The sequence below is a fragment of the Hippocampus zosterae genome, chromosome 12 (genome assembly GCF_025434085.1).
Source record: "Hippocampus zosterae strain Florida chromosome 12, ASM2543408v3, whole genome shotgun sequence".
In the NCBI taxonomy this organism is placed as follows: domain Eukaryota; kingdom Metazoa; phylum Chordata; class Actinopteri; order Syngnathiformes; family Syngnathidae; genus Hippocampus; species Hippocampus zosterae.
In genome coordinates this window covers 10920813-10940574 of record NC_067462.1, presented here as the reverse complement: position 1 = coordinate 10940574, position 19762 = coordinate 10920813, and the positions used below count along the sequence as shown (strand labels likewise).

At 43.8% G+C, this 19762-nt stretch overlaps 1 protein-coding gene across 3 annotated transcripts in view; it reads right to left on the bottom strand.

Annotated features, from left to right (window-relative positions):
- Positions 1-18901, bottom strand: part of si:ch211-45c16.2 (mitogen-activated protein kinase kinase kinase 13) — a 29207-nt gene extending 10306 nt beyond the window's left edge. The window contains exons 1-5 of one of the 3 annotated variants that reach the window (XM_052081446.1): positions 10522-10690; positions 10353-10421; positions 2142-2845; positions 991-1174; positions 721-912 (exon numbers count right to left, since the gene is read on the bottom strand). In XM_052081446.1, the coding sequence (XP_051937406.1) occupies positions 721-912; positions 991-1174; positions 2142-2778 (1013 nt within the window). In that variant the 5' untranslated portion in view covers positions 2779-2845; positions 10353-10421; positions 10522-10690. Of the gene's footprint in view, positions 1-720; positions 913-990; positions 1175-2141; positions 2846-9229; positions 9736-10352; positions 10422-10521; positions 10691-18801 lie in introns of those variants that run through there. The other 2 variants (XM_052081450.1, XM_052081447.1) reach the window with 2 other exon arrangements.
- Between the last annotated feature and the right edge of the window lie 861 nt (positions 18902-19762).

Here is a 19762-nt window from a genome sequence, read left to right as displayed (position 1 = left end):
CAATCAAATGAAACTTAAGTATGGCTTAACTGGATATGCCTTCTTGTGCTGCGAGATCTTGTGTTTTTACACAATTTTAAACCATGAAGTGTCTGATTGAGATTGTCAAAAACAGAGGCACCCTACTTTAAAAGAAATAAAGTAATGCTATATTTTTACATACAGTATATGTACACAGTACAAGGTAGGGAGACAGTTTGGGATAAAAAGCATCAAAACATGACGAAAACTCGTTTTGAAAATCTTGCTGGGCGTGATTCATCCAATTAATCAAAGGAGGATGACCTTTCCAGAAGACTCAGCCTGAAATGGGTCTGCTGACTAATACAGCGTAGGCAGCACTGCAGCACGCCAATATTGATTCAAGACATGGGGGATACGGATGCTGTGCACAGGATGTTCAGGGCAAGCGACTTCACTCGCATAAAGGCCACTTGATTATTAACATCCTGAAGGTTAATGTCACACTACTTAGAAATGAAAAGCTGAATTGTCTGCTTAAGTCATTGTACAACATAGTGAAACAACTGCGCGCAATGTTTTTGGACTCCAAAAACATTCGTGGCTGGGCAATGGAACACTCTAAATTGTCCTTAGGTGTAATTGTGAGTGTTTGTTTGTCTCTATGTGCCCTGCGATTGGCTGGCAACCAAATCAGGGTCTACCGCGCCGAAAACAGCTAGGATAGAGTCCAGCACCTACGCACTGCAGGAAACTCACTTGGGAGATTTGAGATCCCTGTGGATGATCTTGTGGAGGTGAAGGTAGTTCATGCCGCTGGCGATGCCTGAGGCCCAGTCCACCAGAAGCCTGGGGGTCACTTTCCGCCCTGCCCTAAGCACCTCGTAGAGCTGGCCTTGAGCGCAGTACTCCATGATTATACAGTAACAAGGCGCCTGAGTGCACACCCCCCTTGGTAGAACACGGCAAATGGGTGAGCAGAGCAGCAGTGCAGGCAACATGGTGCAAACCAAATGGTCGGAGACCTACTTGAAGCTGATGATGTTAGGATGTTTGAGTTTCCGCAAGTGCTTAATGTCCGTCTCCTTCTGTTCACGCACCTTCTTGATGGCCACCTCCTCAGAGCGGAATTTGCCCAGGAAGACGGCTCCCTGAGCACCGCTACCCAGCCACTGCAACTCTGAGATTTCCTCAAACGGAACCTCCCACATGTCTGGAAACAGGGTAATGGAAAGTTGGATGCAGTCGAGTGTTGTGTTTTCCACTGAGAAAATAAAAGTTGAAAGCAAACATAATAGGTGTCGCAATTCTCTAATTGCTCTGTCTTGTGACTGTAATGGTAGAAATTAACTGCCATGACAACTTAATAAAGAAACGTCATCCTTAATTATTGCTTCATTTGTTCCCTTCCTGCAAACAAAAAAACAAAACAGGTGGTGTCTCTCTCTATGGGCAGACATGGTAGCTGTACAATTGATGTTTACGGTGGGCTTCAGAGGAAGTGAAAGAAAATGAATGAGGAGCTGGACAGTGGATTTTACACAGTCATTTACAATGTGTTTCAAAGTCATTTCATCCCATTTACTCTCTATTGTATTTGCCCTAATTACAGTCTTGGGTGAAGTCCAGCAAAAGGCCGACTACACCCTGGACTGGTTGCCAGCCAATCACAGGGCATTACAATAGTTCCATTCAGGACAAAAAAGTATGACAATGAAGTAGTACCCAGAAAAAAAAACCCAAATAAATATTAAATAAAGCACACACCTCAGTGAGTGGTGGCAAAATAACATTTAGCCTATACAAAACAGAATAACATGAATAATATTTTTTAAAAAAAATACTTCTTTCCAAACGTAACATGACAGTCATGACACAATTAAAAATGAATCTAGATTGCAATAATGTACAACAGGTCAAAATACATTCTTAAAAATTAAGCTCCCCCTAATAAAAGCCTATCACTCATAAACTGCCCCTGGTCACTATCTGAGGAAATATGGTAGGTGGGTGGAGATAAACCACTGAGGTCATTTGGAACATCAACCAGGAGACTCAGCCCAATTCTGTCTGACCACACTCGCACCCCGCAGCCTCCAGCGTAGTGAATCTACCTTCTTCCTGACCTCAATTCAAACTGACAAACAGCTCAGCTTCATGCAGAGCAGCCATAAGCTCACCTTGTTGTTGTAGCTTGTATTCTGTGGAATAAGTCTTTCCAATGATGTTCCAGACCGGTTTGAGACAGCCGAAAAGCCCCTCCAGAAAGCCACCCGACCCGGGCCCTGTTCTTTGGAAATGCAGCTTGATGTCATCGGGGTGTTGCGGGTGACCTTGTCTGTCCTCGCTGCTATGGTCCAAATGACAGTCCTTATCTCCTGTCTGCTCCTCCATTCCGCTCCCGCAGCCACCGTGCTCGCGGGAGGCCGGCGAGATTGGTTCCTCGTGGTCGTGCTCCTGCAGTTGAAGAACACTGTTGTCAAAGTGGCCGCCCTCGCTCCGCGTGGAGTCCACGCTCAAGGCCGTATTTGGGGGACTCAAACCCCCGAGCACCGTCTCCTCGTCCTGGTTTGGCGGTTGCAGAAGCTGCAGGGGCATGGGCAGGTGCGTGGGCGGGGCCAGGTCCGTGATGATCTGAGGGGGTAATATCGGGGGATGAGCCGGAGGAGGCTGCGTTTGAGAGTTTGGTACATTTGATTTCTTCATGGAGTCCCCGACTACACTGAGTTTGAGCTCCTCCTTCAGCTTGCCCACCAGCATGCTGGGGCAGGAAGTCCATGAGAGCACCTCGGGGGAACTTCCCATGATGTCATGCATGAATATGGGTTATGTACACCTGGTGAGGAGCGGTCCTAACACATTGGTTTGTCAGTATTTCAATCACCTGAGAAAAAATACAAACAGCACAGACACATGTTAATAATAAAGCTACTTTTGGGGGCTTTCACAAAAACCAAAACAAGATGAGGACTATCGCACTAAGCTCTCACTACTTCCGCAAAGACAAATCCTTTCATAGATCTGCGATGGGATGAGCTTACATTAATGATTTTTATTTTTAACTACAGAGTGCAGGCATTCCGGAAGTGGTCAAATCACAAACAAACATCACAACATGTCCATACGAAATGAAAAAAAAATACTATGGATTAAAAAAAAAAAAGATGAAAATCATGGAAATAGTGTAATTTCTGGGAAAATTCCGTCAAACAGACTAAATCGATGGCACATACAGACAGTTGGGGCTTTGCGACGCTGCTGGTGGAGCTTTATATCAGTTGAGCGGGGATTAAAACTGTTGCTCTGTATTAGTGGAGCTCAGAGCCAAACCGAGCCAAACATCTGGCACACACGGACCAACGTCTGAGCAGGCACAGCCACACATTGTTAGCCGCAGCATCCACCGTTCAAGCTCTGGCACACTCAATCATTCTTAGGGAAAGACTCCATATATCTCTCCATCTCTACCTGCAAGGAGAAGAGAAGGAAACGGGGAGGACACAAAGTCTACACCAGGGGTTGGCAACCTTTTACACTGAAACGGCCATTGTTGACCCGGTTCTCACTGGTAGCTGCAAACAGTTTTATAGATAGGAATCAAGTTCTAGTGGGAGTGGTGATTTGGCTAAATGGAAGGTTCATGTACTGTACATGTACAATCACAATGTGGTCCTCGATTTAGGTGTATTTCAGAAGAAACTCATGTATGAAGCACACCAACTGAGTTGACTAAAGAAAGAACAGTATTTATTTTGCTGTTTGATATTTCGATATCAAAACCAAAGCTCATTATTTTCTGATCTGTTGAGATGTTGTTGAGTTGTTTATGCAAACGAGTGTACTGTATCTGTGTGCAATTATCTCCTGGAGGGTAACCCGAGTGCTGTGAGAGTGTAGCACCTGCCAAGAGCTCATCTATAATGCAGGTTTGACTCTAAGCAGGTTGCTGAGAGTGCAGGGGGAACGAGAGAATGCTCTCTCAGGTATCCGATAAATCCGTCCATTCCAATGCCGAGACAATCGAGCCATCTGAGTCGAGGACTGAGGTGTAATTCCACCCCACCAATAATTTTTAGAGATGGGCCATGCTGATGCGGAACAGCGTCGCTGGCTGTGGTCAGCTGGAGTGAAACGCGCGCCAAGACTGAAGGCGTGTCACATGTGTATGACCCACTTTAAAGCCGGTGTCTTAAATAATGGTTATGAAAGCTTTGTGTGAGTGTCACTCTATTGCATTCATTTGATCAGTGCGAACAATCTGGAATCAGCACCTACATCGGACACCGGGAAGAACAGGAACCGGACCTCATCCATTAATCGCTAATGGAAAATCTATATTGGCGTAGAATAGCATTAATTAATGTCTGCACCCGTTTTTCGAGGTTTAATTTACACAATCTTCGAATGTACTTTCCGAAAGGGCAAACTGATTGTCCTTCCGAGGTGACAAAATCAGTGACAATGCACGGGGGAAAATGTTGGGAAGCCGGCGAGAGAAAAAGAGAGAAAACTGTCTGATCCTGAAATCCCGACAGTGCTCTAGGGACGGGCTTGTACAATCGCAGACGACAGTGCCTGTTCAATCCACTGCTATTATTCTCACACTAATGTATAATTTTACTTTGAATAGAGCAAACCTTGTGTTGTCACGATGTGTGTTGGGATTAGCCAGAGGGGCACAAAAGCCAGGGGCGTGTCTGACAGAAGCCAGTAATCCGACTACTCATCATAGTCGCTGGGGAAGACACTTTTACATCATTGGAAAAAAACATTCCTAGCCAGATTACTTTCATTTTCAGAATACTGTACAGAAAAAAAACATGAAGAACCCCCAAAATAATTTTTTGTAGCAAAGGATCCACATCATATAGGGGCCCACACACACTTTGCATTTACACTTCCATAGACAAAACCTGCGGCATCATCTGCGTCTCCACCACCCTGCTCCTAATTAAGCGGAGATCCCGCTGTGTCCCAGAGGACCAGCCTTCCTTTGCTGACAGCTGGGTGGCAAACAAAGAACCACTTTAGAGCCTAAGTCACTTCTTCATTCACGCGTTGCCATGTCGCCACAGCATCCATCCCGTGCCATTTTCACTCTTCGCCGGACTGGTCAGGGAGGAATGGCAGAACAGTCGAAAGTCAAGATCTTTACTTTTTAAAGTGAACTGGACGACAATGCATATTTCATGCCGTTTCATAATTTGACCATAGTGTTTTGCGACTTAGGTCGTTTGCATACCTCTTGACCTGATCAGTTCAGATACAAGATCAGTTTCCGTCATTATATACTGCTTATCTCGCTCAGCGGTCACGGCGAAGATGGAGTCTATCCCAGACGATTTTAGGTGAAAGACCAGGTGCTACCTAACCTAGTCCTGGCTCAATCACAGGAGATATTTAAACAATCAACCATTCAAGCACATTCACATTCGCACCGATGAATTTTTTAAGAAAAAAAAATTCTAAAGTCTTTCTACCATATGTTGGGAGGAAGCTGGACTATCCATCCATCCATCCATCCATTTTCCGAACCGCTTGATCCTCACTAGGGTCGCGGGGGTGCTGGAGCCTATCCCAGCCGTCTTCGGGCAGTAGGCGGGGGACACCCTGGATCAGTTGCCAGCCAATCGCAGGGCACACAGAGACGAACAACCCTCCACGCTCACATTCACACCTAGGGACAATTTAGAGCGTCCAATCAGCCTACCATGCATGTTTTTGGAATGTGGGAGGAAACCGGAGCACCCGGAGAAAACCCACGCAGGCCCGGGGAGAACATGCAAACTCCACACAGGGAGGCCGGAGCTGGAATCGAACCCGGTACCTCTGCACTGTGAAGCCGACGTGCTAACCACTGGACTACCGGGCCGCCCTGGAAGCTGGACTATCCAAAGAAAATGCATAAAAGCACAGGGAGAAAATGCAACCTCCTCACAGAACAATCTGAACTGAAATACTAACCCAGAACCGTTCACTGCTAGCCAAATGGTTCACTGTGCCAGCACAAAGGTCGTGAAAATGCTGTTTGTATATAAAAATGAACGGCCACATGACATGAAGCTGAATACAGTATGTGTGGTCAATGTGCCCCTGTCTGCAGGGACAGAATTGAACACTCAGATCAGCTTCACTTGTCGGTTAAAACTCATGATCAGGATTCATGAACTAATTCAATCTCATTTTGGTAGATAAAGATGACAAAACGAGCGAGAGAGAGCAGCTGCTGCTGCAATTCTTTACAGTTGGTGGAGCATACAACATTAGAAGCCATTTAGTTACAAACACAGCAACATGAGAGCTCCCAAGGCTTGGTTTTGCGTTACTCCTTCATCTTGGGAGCAAGTCTAACTGAAGGGTATTGAACAGCCCACTTCAGATGGGTTCAAGTTATAATCACACAGTGAATTGGAAGCATTTGTCTACTAAGCCTTCTTACTTTGTGTTACGGTTACCAACAAAATCTTTACAAACATTGACAGTAACTTGCTTGTAATAATGAGAATATTGTCTGTGACATTGCCACGGTGATCGCAGATGGCCTCCCTTCTGATATGAAGACTTATTGAATGAGGATCATTTTGAAACATTCAGAAATGCAATGAGAACACATGTAAATGCAAGTGTGAGTGTGCTGGCCTTGTTCTTGACAGGAGATCAATCTCGGTTCTACACCACATGCCGCCTCTCTGTGACCCTGAACATAATAAATGGTATGGGGAATGAATGGATGAATACGAAGAGACAACAATGGAGAAGAGAATGTCTCAGAGGAAAAGTAGAGGAGGAAAAAGCAGATGAGGCAGGCAGAGAAGGATGCGGGGGAGGGGGAGAAAGGGGGGGGGGGGTGATGTGGAATATGGAGCCAACTTGTGGGTTGGAAGCAGAAGAGAGCATTTGGGAAAAAATATAAACAGTAGTCAGAGGACGACCAGAAACTGTGATGGCTGCTCACGGCAACATACAGTAGAAACCGCGCACTGACGGCAAAGACTACCGGGAGCGACAACAAAGGACACAAGAGGAGCCAGCTCCATGTGAACTGTCTGCCCTGCACGGCCAGGGGACAGCAGCGCACACATTCGACACTGCGACCAGAGCAGCTGCTGCCAGAACAATTCCCCTTGTGCTCCTTTACTAGGGACGGCCTGCTTGGCCCGCTAACAACAAGCACGGAGAGGAAAAAGAAAAACAAGACACGGTGGGGGAGGAAAAAAAAAACAACAACACAAGAGGCAAACATGGTGCTGCGACTGACACCATTTGAAGGGAATATGCAATTTAGAAACGCATGTCAGGTTTTGAGGGCTTAGGAGTGAAATGGGAAGCAGTGGGAGTCGCACCCAGAAGACTGAGGCAACCACAAAAAAATCAATAAGCACGAGTGCTTCTATTATACGCCGGGTGTATTCTACTCCCATTGGTTAGAAAATAGGAATCAACCGAGTATTACATTTTATTCTGTAGTCCAAAATAGAAAGAAAGGACTGAAATTGTGTTGTCTGGGTCAACCGTTTACATGACTATGGCACTTAAGAGCAGGAAAGTGCAAAAATGTGAATACTGGTTGGTAATTGATCACTGGAGAGTCACTATTTCATAACATACAATGTGGTAGACATTAGCAAATATGTCACAGGTGAGCAAAAATGTCACCACTGTAGCATTTTTTTGAACTCTTCTCTACTGAGGTCAACATTTGCAATACTGCTACAGTGTCCAGTTCGAATCTCATCGCATATCAAAGTCTTCATTCACAGATCACATATCATCGCTGCCCGGTGAAAAATCCTGTATCCAGTTCCATGTTCTTTTGCATGTCTCAAGAGTGGCACGCAGCCACCGACCCCATGATAACATTTGTTTGCAGTCCCACTGCAATACAGTTCTGACCACTCTTGTTGTCACCAATGATAACGAGCAAACAGTCCTACTGAGAAAATATTATGCAACAAAATGAAGCTGAGAAGGGAAAAAAAAAGATATAATGTCCGGTGCGACATTGGTGTTGAACATTGCGATATTTAACATGTTCCTAAAGAAATCACATTATCCAATGGTAGAAATGCCGCAAAATAAGAAACCCAATGCAGTCATTTCCAATTAATTGTAATATACAAATATATAGTAAACAACAACAACAACAACATTACAAATAAATGCCTTTTTGTGGAAATAATACCCCTGGATTCTGTCCTCTTATTGGGTAGCGATACACATTTAAGGTAGCACTTGATTATTCAAATTCAGATAAAAGCATACAATTTGGATTATTAATGCAACCTCAAAAATGCATCCCTTAATTGACGATTCTGCTCGTACTCATTGGGGTTGCTGGTGAATGGAATAGACCTTGCACGGCACTTATAGGTATGTACAACCATTAACACCTCAAGAGATTCTTGTATTTTCAATAAACCAGAGATGCATGTTTTTGAAATGCGGGAGGAAGCCAGAGTAGCCTGGAAAATATCCAGGCAAGCACAGAGAAAGCTTCACTCTGGCAGGCCAAAGATTTAGACACAGAATCTCAGGACCGGGAGTCGACGCTACGCTACTGTGCTGCTGACGGCCGTCTCAAACATTTTTAAGCCCTGCGGTCCCATCCCAAGCTTCCGATTGGCCTGGAGTGATCAGTCATGGTGTGAATATTTTGTTGAGATTTTTCGCCCTCTAAAAAGCGGCTGTCGGCTACTCATCCAGTGCAGTTACATAAACATGCTTCGTAACAGAGGACTAGGATGAGCGCCACTGTTCATGTTGCCATGCAGTGTAAATAAAAGGAATGGATTAAGTCATGGGAGGGGGCGGGGAGTGGTGGTGAAAGTTGAAACACTAGTTAAGTGGATGTGCATGTGTTCAAGCACAAGCAGATTTCAGGCACGTGTGTACCAAGTTAAGGCATCGGACAAACAGCAGTCTCATATCTTCAAGGGTGTTTCTTTGTTAACTAGAGGCAGGATGTGTTTCCGTCCGCCACCATCTTCACCCGTCCTTCAGAGGACACCGAGGCCGTACTGCATCACAAATCAGCAGCAGCAGCAGCAGCATCGCCACCACAGAGCCTAAAATAGCTCCCGGACGCATGCAGCGGCGCACCACTGCACAACACGCTGCCGCAGTGCCTCCACCAAGCACACACTAACAGTTGACTGACTTATAAACACAACGACACAAACCCTCACTTAGCACACACAAGCACGTTGAAGGATGAATGGCTAAACACCTGCCTTCGGAATGGCCTACACCCAATGTAATGACTACTCACGTTGGACAGAGCTCAACTTCATGCTTTTTCCTCAGCACTGATGCAGGGTTGATAAAAATGAAGGGGATGTAAAATTTACTGGTCAGGGTGGAGAAAAAGCAGCAAACAGAAAAAACCCAAACAGGCTGAAGAATGACAGGCATTCCGGTTTCTCCGGCAGCACACAGGCTGTGAGTGGGCGGGTGGTAGCGTTACCAACCCTCTCACGTCACACTTTTCATGAATGGAGTCGTCTGACGCAGACAGCACGAGGTTCACAAACCGGCTCAAAAAGGAGGAGCAAAGAGAGATGAAGGGGAAAGCGGACAAAGAGGGAGGTGGATGTAATTGGGAGCAGCACCAGCTGGAAAGAGCAGGTTGGGCTGTGGCGGTGTCTCTCTAAGTAGGACAGAGCCGGTTTTTTTTTTTTCTGAACAAGAAAATCCTTTCGTAAATCAAATCACGAATCAATTCACCTCACAAAGCCTACTGTATGAACACCCCCTCATCTTTATCAAATGGATGGGGAAAAACAAGTCTTTTTGTTATCATCATTTTTTTTTTACATTTTACAAAAACAAAACTAAAAAACCAACAAAATTAAACAAATTAGAGTCCAGTTACCTCAAGTCAACATTGGCCAATTACCATGACCTAGATGACTGAGAATCTACAGAAGGGGGAAAATATGGACAAAGAGAATGCTATTCTTTATAGTTATTGTGAAAAAAGGTTAAAGATGATTTTGGAAATGATTTTATGAAGCCCATCACACACACACACACATTGTCGTGCTGTGTGTGGGGTTTGTCAACAACTTTTCATGAGCGGCCACTGCACGGCATCAACACATCGAAGATGTAAAAGCCAATCAAAAAATTGATTTGAGCTTTCACAAAAAACAAAAAGGGCTAGTGGTTGAAAGGCACCACTTTGCAGTAAAAAGTAAAGTACATACAGTGTTTTATCTCTCTCTCTCTCAGGAATCAGGACTGAGAGTCGGTGTCAGTTTATCAGACAAAGTTCTCTCTCACGACAGTTAATCAGCTCTCAAAAATCCCTCTTAAGTCTACCCATACATTTCACTCTCTCTCACTCACACACGCACACACAAACCACCGTGTATTTCTGGGCATGTACTAACCCAAGGTTTGCTGGACATCTCAGAGGTTGTACATTGAAGTCGGGGCCTCACTTCTGCCTTGTCTCTCACCTGAATGCACAGATAAAGCAAAAGGAAATGGTTCGGGCGGAGGAGTGATATTTAAAGTTCATACAAGACCAGCATGGTTTGAGAGGATATGTGAAAGTACCCGAGGTCAGAGAAGCTACAGAGGAGGTTGCTGTTTGTGGAAACTACAGCATCAGCTCAAAGGTTGAGTCACCAGTAAAACAGCAGAGGAGAGAAGGCACGATTTTGTGTGTGTGTGTGTGTGTGTGTGTGTGTGTGTGTGTGTGTGTGTGTGTGTGTGTGTGCGTGCGTCCATCCAATCTCCTGCCTCAAAGTCCACCCCAGCAGGGGACTCTGCAGGCAGAGCTCTGATGTCCTGGGTTGAGGATAAAGACAGCCTCTAAATAGTGTGAAATGGCGGCCAGAATGAATTTCTGAACAGATGGCCGAGGGCGTTGGCCACACTAAAGAACACATTAAAGAATTTCATTCCTATTCCATTGTGACCAATAGATATTCACGCATATCAGTTTTGAACATCTTTAATGATTTAATTTTTCAATATGAGAGACTGCACACATAATGACTGCTTTTATCAGAGTGTGGGCCATGTGCTGTAGTGGAGAAGACCAACGCAGTACACACACACATAGCGATATCTCCACCGACAGTCATGAGACTCTTCCTGCAATCCAGATGGCGGTAGTATTTGCAAGACTGTACTGTCAAAGGCAGCACAGTGCCACAGGGCCTGTAGACTGCACCCCCCCACCCCCCCAAAAAAAACAAAGAAAAAGAAAGCATACTGGCAGATAAAGAAATAGAAGATGCTATCGTCAATGTCACAATGTGACAACAATCCCAGAGTGTATAGCTTGGCCAATCTCGCCAATTACACCGACAGCACTTAGAAGAAATTGATGGATGTTGGAGGGATGGTTCGCAGGCCACAATGTACCAAAAATAAAAATGAACTGAACTAAACTGTACAGATACACAGCAAGTCAGCTGGAGAGTTCCCGAAATCAGTGGTCTCCAGTTAAATATTGACAGAGCGAGGCAAGTGGCCGCACAAAATATTGGACATAAAATTAAAAAAAAAAAAGAACGGAGCATGTAATTCAAACAGCTGAGCTGTTTGCTGAGCAGTGAACCGCAAGCGATAATGTCAAGCCCAAATTCCAAAGGTCCAAAGGTCGGCTGATCTCCAGCCTGTGCGCTCGTGTGCAACACAAACAGAGCCATGATATGACACAAAGAGAAATAGTTCTGACTTTTCATAAATACTTTCATATGTTCCTCTTCGCTCCAATTCCCAGCAGTAATAGAGCATCGTGCTAGTTTACAGTGTACATACGTACACTTGGTTAGTTATCAACGGTTTAATGTGGAATGTCATCTCCATGATGACGTATTCAATTAAAGATACAGTGAAGTGAATTCAGAGACTGCTTTTCAACTCAAAATAAATTGGACCCCCGCGTGCTTGTGCTTCGGCACCCACTGATTCAGCTATGAGCTAACTGTAGCCATCCAAGCTAAATTGTTGTGTCTCTCTTGCCAACACGGCAAGATACTCCGATAAAACACAACACAGCCAGTCACGCAGTTACAACACAGGGGCCTGGCTACAAGAGCAAACAAGCTGTAAACCACAATGGCGCTGGCTCATTATACACGCTCATTACTATTTCACCAGCAGCGGAACAGTGACACTGACAGCTCCAGTGTCCCCCACATCAATAAAAGAAAACACACCCAGAGTGCAAGATTACTTTTCCAAGTGCTATCAGAAAGCAGGCAACCAATGACATGTTGGCCCAAAGGGGGCAACAATTGGCATTATGGCCAGCGACTTGGTTCTTGAACTCATCAGATCCCAGTACTAGCTCTCTACTAGCCCAGCCAGCTACCTATACCGATATACACAGTAGATGGGCGATTGCTGCTATGAGGTGTGAGCCTTATTTCGAGGCATTGGGTTTCTCATGCAAACAAAAAATACCAGAATGTCATGTGTTCAACCAAGAGTCAGGAAAAGAGGCACAGAGACACGGTTGAGTTACAACGACAAAAAAATAGACTAACATGAGATTGTTGTCCTTGTGCCTTTGATAGATGGATAAAAATTGGCCTGGCTGTGTGACTGTTGGCAAAAAAGATTGAGGACAGCAGAGTGAATGGTGATGCGGCAACCTGCAAGTTGGAGAGGCTGTTAATGCTTTGTGAGATTATCCTGCTGAGCCCACCTACAACCCACAGTTTGACCGATTTGGGGTGAGAGGAAATTACAAAAGGAATTGTCACAATCCACCTATCGTGTATCCCTCATTTTTTAGTTAAATACCCTGTCAATTCGAGCGGCCCCGTGATCCAGTGGTGAGCGCATCGACCTCACAGCGCAGAGTACGTGGGTTTGATCCCGGCTCTGGGCTTCCTGTGTGGAGTTTGCATGTTCTACATGGGCCTGCGTAGGTTTTCTCCGGGTACTCCTGTTTCCTGCCAAATTCCAAAAACATGCATGGCAAGCTGACTGAACACTCCAAACTGTCCCTAGGTGTGGGTGTGAGCGTGTATGGTTGTTCGTCTCTGGACGGTCCGCGCGCCAGTACACATTGTGGCTCACATTAAAGACATACTTTATATGCCGAGGTACATTTGAGCACGTACTGTGAAAATGTGAGTGGAAGCTAAGAGTCAAGTGGGGCGTGGAGGCTATTCAGCGGCGGTCATGCCCATAATGTCAGCAAGATGACGGAAAGGCCTAATTTCAGGCACTTGCCGATGATATTTATTCAAATTTGGCTGGCTTGTTCGCAACATTATTCTCTGCTGTATGTAAAATTTATAAGGCATCTCCCCGTTATAATCCCCCCACGCCCCACACTTTCCAGGGCCTTTTATATTAGACAAAGACGGTGCTACCCTTTCACCATCTACATGCACCGCTGATTGAGATAGAGTATTGAGCAACCATTACAAAGGCTTCTGTATTTAGAGAGGACGGTGGTCAACTTCGTATTACACCTGTGTAATTGTTTGTGTAAGGTGCGACTGACTCTTGCGTGAGAGGTTAGGCAAACACACGAGCTGTGCAAAGGCAATCCCCCAAGGTAGTTGAATTAAATACTCAGCCCACAATGGACCAAATGCAAGACTTGCAGTTGGAGAGCTGCCAGTTCACAATCTCGACTACTGTGAAGGTTCCCTTAAAAAAGGCTGTAAACTACCAAATGCACTGCACCCCCCCCCCCCCCACATGATAATAGTCGCAATCCAGACAAATGAAATACAGTACAGCAGAACAAAGTCAAGCACAATTGATCTGCGAAGGAGGTTGACTTCACGCGTCACAATTTTTATTAATTTTGTCTTTGTTTTGACTTTTTTTTTCTCCGTTGGAAGTGAATTATTCAATGTTCACGCATTTATTTACCACAAACAATTGCTCGCTCCCTGGTACAGGGTGTCAACTATTAATATGACAATGGCATTGCGTCATTTGTATTTTCACTCGTGGAGGCAGGACTTCATCACCAGTTTTGATGAATTATGCTCTTATTTTCAAAATGCCGCCTAGTTCATTTGTTTTCTGATGACATGTATTGAGTCACTGCAAGTGTCGTGTTCACACGATCAAAAAAGATGCACATTCTGGACTAAAGCATTACATTTAAGTTTTGAAATCCTGGAAAATTTCTGTAATATAGGCTCACCTATCCTTCTGTAATGTTGTTTCTTTTTGCTGAATTGGGATGAATCTGCTGGGCATCCTATTTAACAAATACACCCAATCAAATATGTTGTATAATCATCTGTGATCAAATGTGCACGAGTCCACACACAACAAACACCAAATGTCAGCACTCCTGCCAAGAGGCAGGAGGGGTCCGTATGACGAGTTCATGCGCTCCTATTCTCCACTCATGTGTATTAATATGCTCCCCATGAGGCGCTGCAGGCTGTGGTAATTATAGAAGCTTGGCTAGCAGACACATCGCACGAGCGCAGTACATTCAAAGCAGCGTGCTTGAAAGCAGTGCATGTATGCAGGCATGCATTAAGGCCAGAGCGTGCATGCTCCAACACAACCGTGTAAACAATAACCGTTTGCAGAGAACGCATTCGGATCAAAGCTTACTATGGGTTCTATTAGGAAAACTGACATAGCCTGTCATTATTTTCATTAAAATTTGCATCAGATTCTGTGATTTTTGCAGTTCCACTGAATGTATAACCAGTTTATTGTATGATCCGAGTCTTGTTTCTTTCACTATTGTGAACATGTTAAGAAAAGTCTGTTTTATATTTGCACACTTGGGTTTCAACAAAGTAGAGCACAGGTGTCAAAGTCAAGGCCCGGGGGCCAGATCTGGCCTGCCACATCATTTTATGCGGCCCGTGAAAGTAAATCAAGCATGTCAAGTTCCATGATGCTTGCTAAGGTCTGAACCAAAAATTCAAATTGTCATATGTAATTCACAATAGCAATCATTATTCTGGACTTCTGATTTTAAAACTAGTTATTCAGCAATTTGTTGTGCGCTGTGAAGGTCACATGTGGAGGGGATTAAACATTTAGATGGTTTCCCAAAACCGCGACAAAAATGAGTTTGATACCCCTGATGTAGAGTTAAGATACACCGACCCCGCCTCCCCCAAGCTCACCACGGTAAAGACCCTGTCGGGCTTAACCCACTTCTCAACAAAATCCACTCCTGGCACTGGTTGACCAGCGTCAGGGATTGGGTTCAGTAAAGCCAATGGAGCAGTGGGGGATGAAAATGTGCTTACTTTCTCCATCAAGGCTGACTTGTTTCTATTGGTGTTTTGTAGCTTGATATGCATGTGACAAACCGGCCCCGCATAGGCTAAGCATGGCGGCGCGAGGGATTTCAGAACCCAATGTTTGTTTGGCCTGTTCCACTCAATTGACCTTCACTGGCTGTACCGCACGCAACGGGAACATTCAGCACAAATACTGGACTGAGCTGAGCTCCAACTCCAAGGGCATCTCATGTAAAGCCACGCGTGCAGAAATAATGGATATCAAAAGTAAGCAAGCATCGATGGTTGTTTTTCTGTTGCTGCATAAAACCAGAGTCTTGACTGATAATGCCATCATTTCAAATCTCAGAATCATCTGGACATATGCAAACCATTCAAATAACTGCAAAGTGATACTGAATTTAATTCTTTTTGAGACTCAAAACACGAATAACTCAATTTGTCTTTCCCCATTTAAATTGAAATATCATCAACAAGTTCCAGCCCAACATTATGCTCCTTGGCCACGAGGAGGTAATATAATACAGCTCTACAGACATATATGAATTTGTTTACATTTGACTTAGTAAGCTGCAGTAATATTACTCATTTTCGAAGAGGATAAAGAAAACATGCCTGACTATTCTGTCTGTCTACATGTGTTGCTGCACTGTTTGTGCTTAAATATCCATTGCTAAAAGGTCCCATTCCATCAAACCAAAATATTCCACGATTTGAGGGTTTAAGTTTGATATCTACTTAATTTGTTGGTGGTCTGCAATAAATGCTTGAAAAAGTAAAACGAGCCAATCAGATGTCGGTGTTGTGATGTGCTTGTATATACACACACTCCTCAGTTTTCAAGTAGATGACCACTTCATAGCTGGTACACGACCATTCACCTTGGGAAAAATGGCTGACCGACAATGCAGCTGAAACTGCGTCACCTCTCATGCCAACCTCTGAGGAGTTGAAGAATAAATGGCTTCAATTATTTTTTTAGTAATTGTCACGGATTTCGGAAGCAAAACTCTGCTGCGTTCGTCCACATATAATGAAGGATGACTTTGTAAGAATCATCTATGTTGTCTATAAACTTCCACTGGTCGTGGCAATAAACAGCTTCGAACCTTTTTTTTAAACAAGAATTGTTCATTTTCTCCCAAACGGTTGATTGCTGTGAAGTGGCTGGAGGTCACTGCCACAATACAGCGCCAATATCTCAAATTCTCAATTTTATAAAATAACAGAAAACTGAATCAATAACAAAGACAAACAACTTGAACCCTCACATGCTTTTCTGTTCCTTCATGTCCTCTCACTGGACTGAAAATGCACATTGAATGTCAATGTACTTCTACAGCACAGTTTATCGACCCCCTCCCAAAAAGTACTTGCGAGTATGATATTGGGCTTTTACCAGACTAGTTGCTCAGGTGAGTTGTAAACCAGGTATCATTCTGCCATAGTTAAAACCAGAGAGACACGACAGGAGTGTATCTGTCTACGCAATGCCAGCTTGAGTGGAAAAAGTACTTGCGAGTATGATATTGGGCTTTTACCAGACTAGTTGCTCAGGTGAGTTGTAAACCAGGTATCAGGTATCTTTATGCCATAGTTAAAACCAGAGAGACATGACAGGAGTGTATCTGTCTACGCAATGCCAGCTTGAGTGGGGACTCCATTTGGCTAATTGTGGCAGTTGACCTGTAATTGCACCGGCCACTGACAAGCCAAAGCCATCAGTGACACACGTGAACACTTGCTCAGCAGCGGTGAGGCTACAACACAATCCTGACAGTCCACAGCATCCAGCAGTCATGCACACAGGAGACACATTTGTTGCTGACTGCAAACGTACGGTGGAAATGGAAATCAGCCAACACAGTGGTTATGACACTACATCGTCGTGAAAAGGGAGGTAAGCGGCTGGCAGACGGATGATCACGAATAAATGTTTTATTGCTGTTTCAGTAAAATATTTTATATAACCTAAAAATAGGCAGAAAATACAAATGTGCTCACATTAAGAGGGAAGCTGTTGTACGTGTTGTCGCTTGCTATCAAATATAAAGTGGAACATGGGAATGAAATGGTTTACAGATAAACATTAGTCCAGTGGTAACTAGGGCAGAACTATTCGTAGAGTTCAAATTGACATTGTAATTTAGTTGAATGCGATTTTCAAAATGCAAGGGCTTCAATGGGGGGTGGGGGGTGGGGGGGGGGGAACACTGCTTCTTTTCGGGACTTATGATGTATTGATTTATGTTGTGTGTTTTTTGCAAAACATTTGGGCATCTTGTATTCATTCAAATTTATTTTAATTTCAATATCAATAACAATATAAAAAATGTGACACTGTTCACTATGATCATGATATTAACACCTTTTCCTGGCTATTAGAGCATTGTATCTAATGAACTATTGTTCCAGTTTTGTGACAGATAATGTTTGCAAACTGTTTGTGAGAAAAGTCTCGTTGACTTTCACCGTTTGTCTTCAGAGAGTGTTTTATTGTTTGTGTGTAATATTGCAGTGGTTACCTAAACTCTTCAATAAAAGCAAAAAAAAAAAAATCAAAATGTTACTTGAACTCAATTACCATGACTCCCGATTTGGATTTTTTCCCCCAAAATAGCAAGAAATTGGATTACGTTTCCACTGTAAATACCTTTTTGGTTAATAATGAATAATTGTTGTTTTGTCCGTGTCAAGGAAGCAATTATACCCTTGATAATCCACAGTGTTCCTAACACTAGCGTGACGACAAAATATAGGAATTAGAACCCCTCTCCTTTCACCAAAAAGTGTTGTAATTGCCAACAGATGTTATAACACTACGACAAAGCACTACGTGACACCCCTCAACTCACTTCAACATAGTTCAGTGGTACCAAAAGGCCACAAGATGGCACCAAAGCAATACTTGTGCAGGATAGTGCTCCAGCCTGAGCACAAAAATAATGAGTCGGTCCTTTTTCAGCAAATAATGGAGGAAAACTGCGCAAATAGTTAAATCCCTAATTTGCAATGCTGTGCAACTGCAAAGCAATTATGATTACGCCAACCTCTAATGCAAACTACAACAACAGTGAAAATGTGGTGTTAAACGGACAATCCTCATGTTCCAACTGCAATAAATGGCATAAACTAGATACGGTGACAACACATATTCCAACAATGAAAACACAACACTTCCTGGAGAATAAAAAATGTTATATTGCGCTGTAGTCCAGCGCCATCCACCCGTTTCCTTTCTCTGTTCGTAAAAACAAACCCAGAAAATGCCACATTATTATGTGGTTTTAACATGTACACACTCGGTTATATAATGACGGCGAATATGAACTCTAACCCTTTAATACTCTTCTCTCCTCGCCAACGACGTTCTATCGGCTGACTCAAACTACAAGATACGCGAAAGGGCGTTTATTGGGACATTTAAGGCAGAAAAAGAACACTTGGCAATCAAGTACTATAATCAGTAGCTGTCAGGTCTCATGAAGGCAACAGAGGCTAATTGACAGCTGCCCTCGCGCAGGACCTTTAGCTTCCCCGAAACCGACATGCCAAACAAACGCTCGTTAATTGCCAACGGCCTTTAACGTTTTATTAATTCGCAAACTATACGAATAAAATAGCTTTTCGTTACCATTTGCCGCCGTACATGCTCCGTCGACGGGTCCCGAGATGTCAGTCGGCTCACTGCGTGTCGTTCTGAGGCCACGGATTTGCTAGCCAATCAGATGAGGCGCGTGAGGTGTTACATCACTTCCGGACTCCCCACATTCCATGTGCACCTGTAAATAAAACTCAGCTCGGTGAAGAAGTCTTTCTCGCACAACAAAATGTACATGTGTGCGTTGGATCTATTTTTATTAGTATTTTTCGTTTGTGTTATTTAATTAGATCCGCCCCGGAGAAAACAAACAATTGCACTGCGATCTATCTAACCCTATTCCATAAGTTTTCTTCTATGCTTGTGACTGCCACCGTGGTTGTTTTTGTTTTTAACAGATTTTCCAATTCAGTCATATTATATATAGTACAGACATACATTTTCTTTCATAGCTGTCAGTTCTTCTCGAGTGTCAGTTGTTCATTTTACTTTCATAGACGTACAGTAAATGTACGTTTTTTGTTTTGATCAGTGGAAAAAAAACATTCCAATGTGTGTTTGTGACTTGATTGCTTGTAAAAAAAAATCTCCTTACAAGACTGTACGTTAAAATAACCTTATTTGCAGCTACGGGAGCCTCATTAGGTTTTCAATACCACACACACCACAGCCAAACATGGGGCAATCTCACTCACGAGGTTCAAAATATTTTTGGCAGAGGCACATGTTATTACGCACGAGGAATGAGGGTGTGGAAACCGATACTGGCCTCCTCTAGCTGCACCATTGCATGTTTACACGAAACTGCTCCGTGACAGGTGCAGTGCACAAAAACAATCACAAATGTGCTGGGCTGGCACAATTTTAGATTGCGCGCAACAGAGAAACTGTCAGAATATTAGGTACGCTTGCACGATAAAAGGAGAAGAGATGAATCAAAATTAAGTGAAACTGTTATTTTTGTCAGCGATTGGCTGGCAACCAGTTCAGGGTG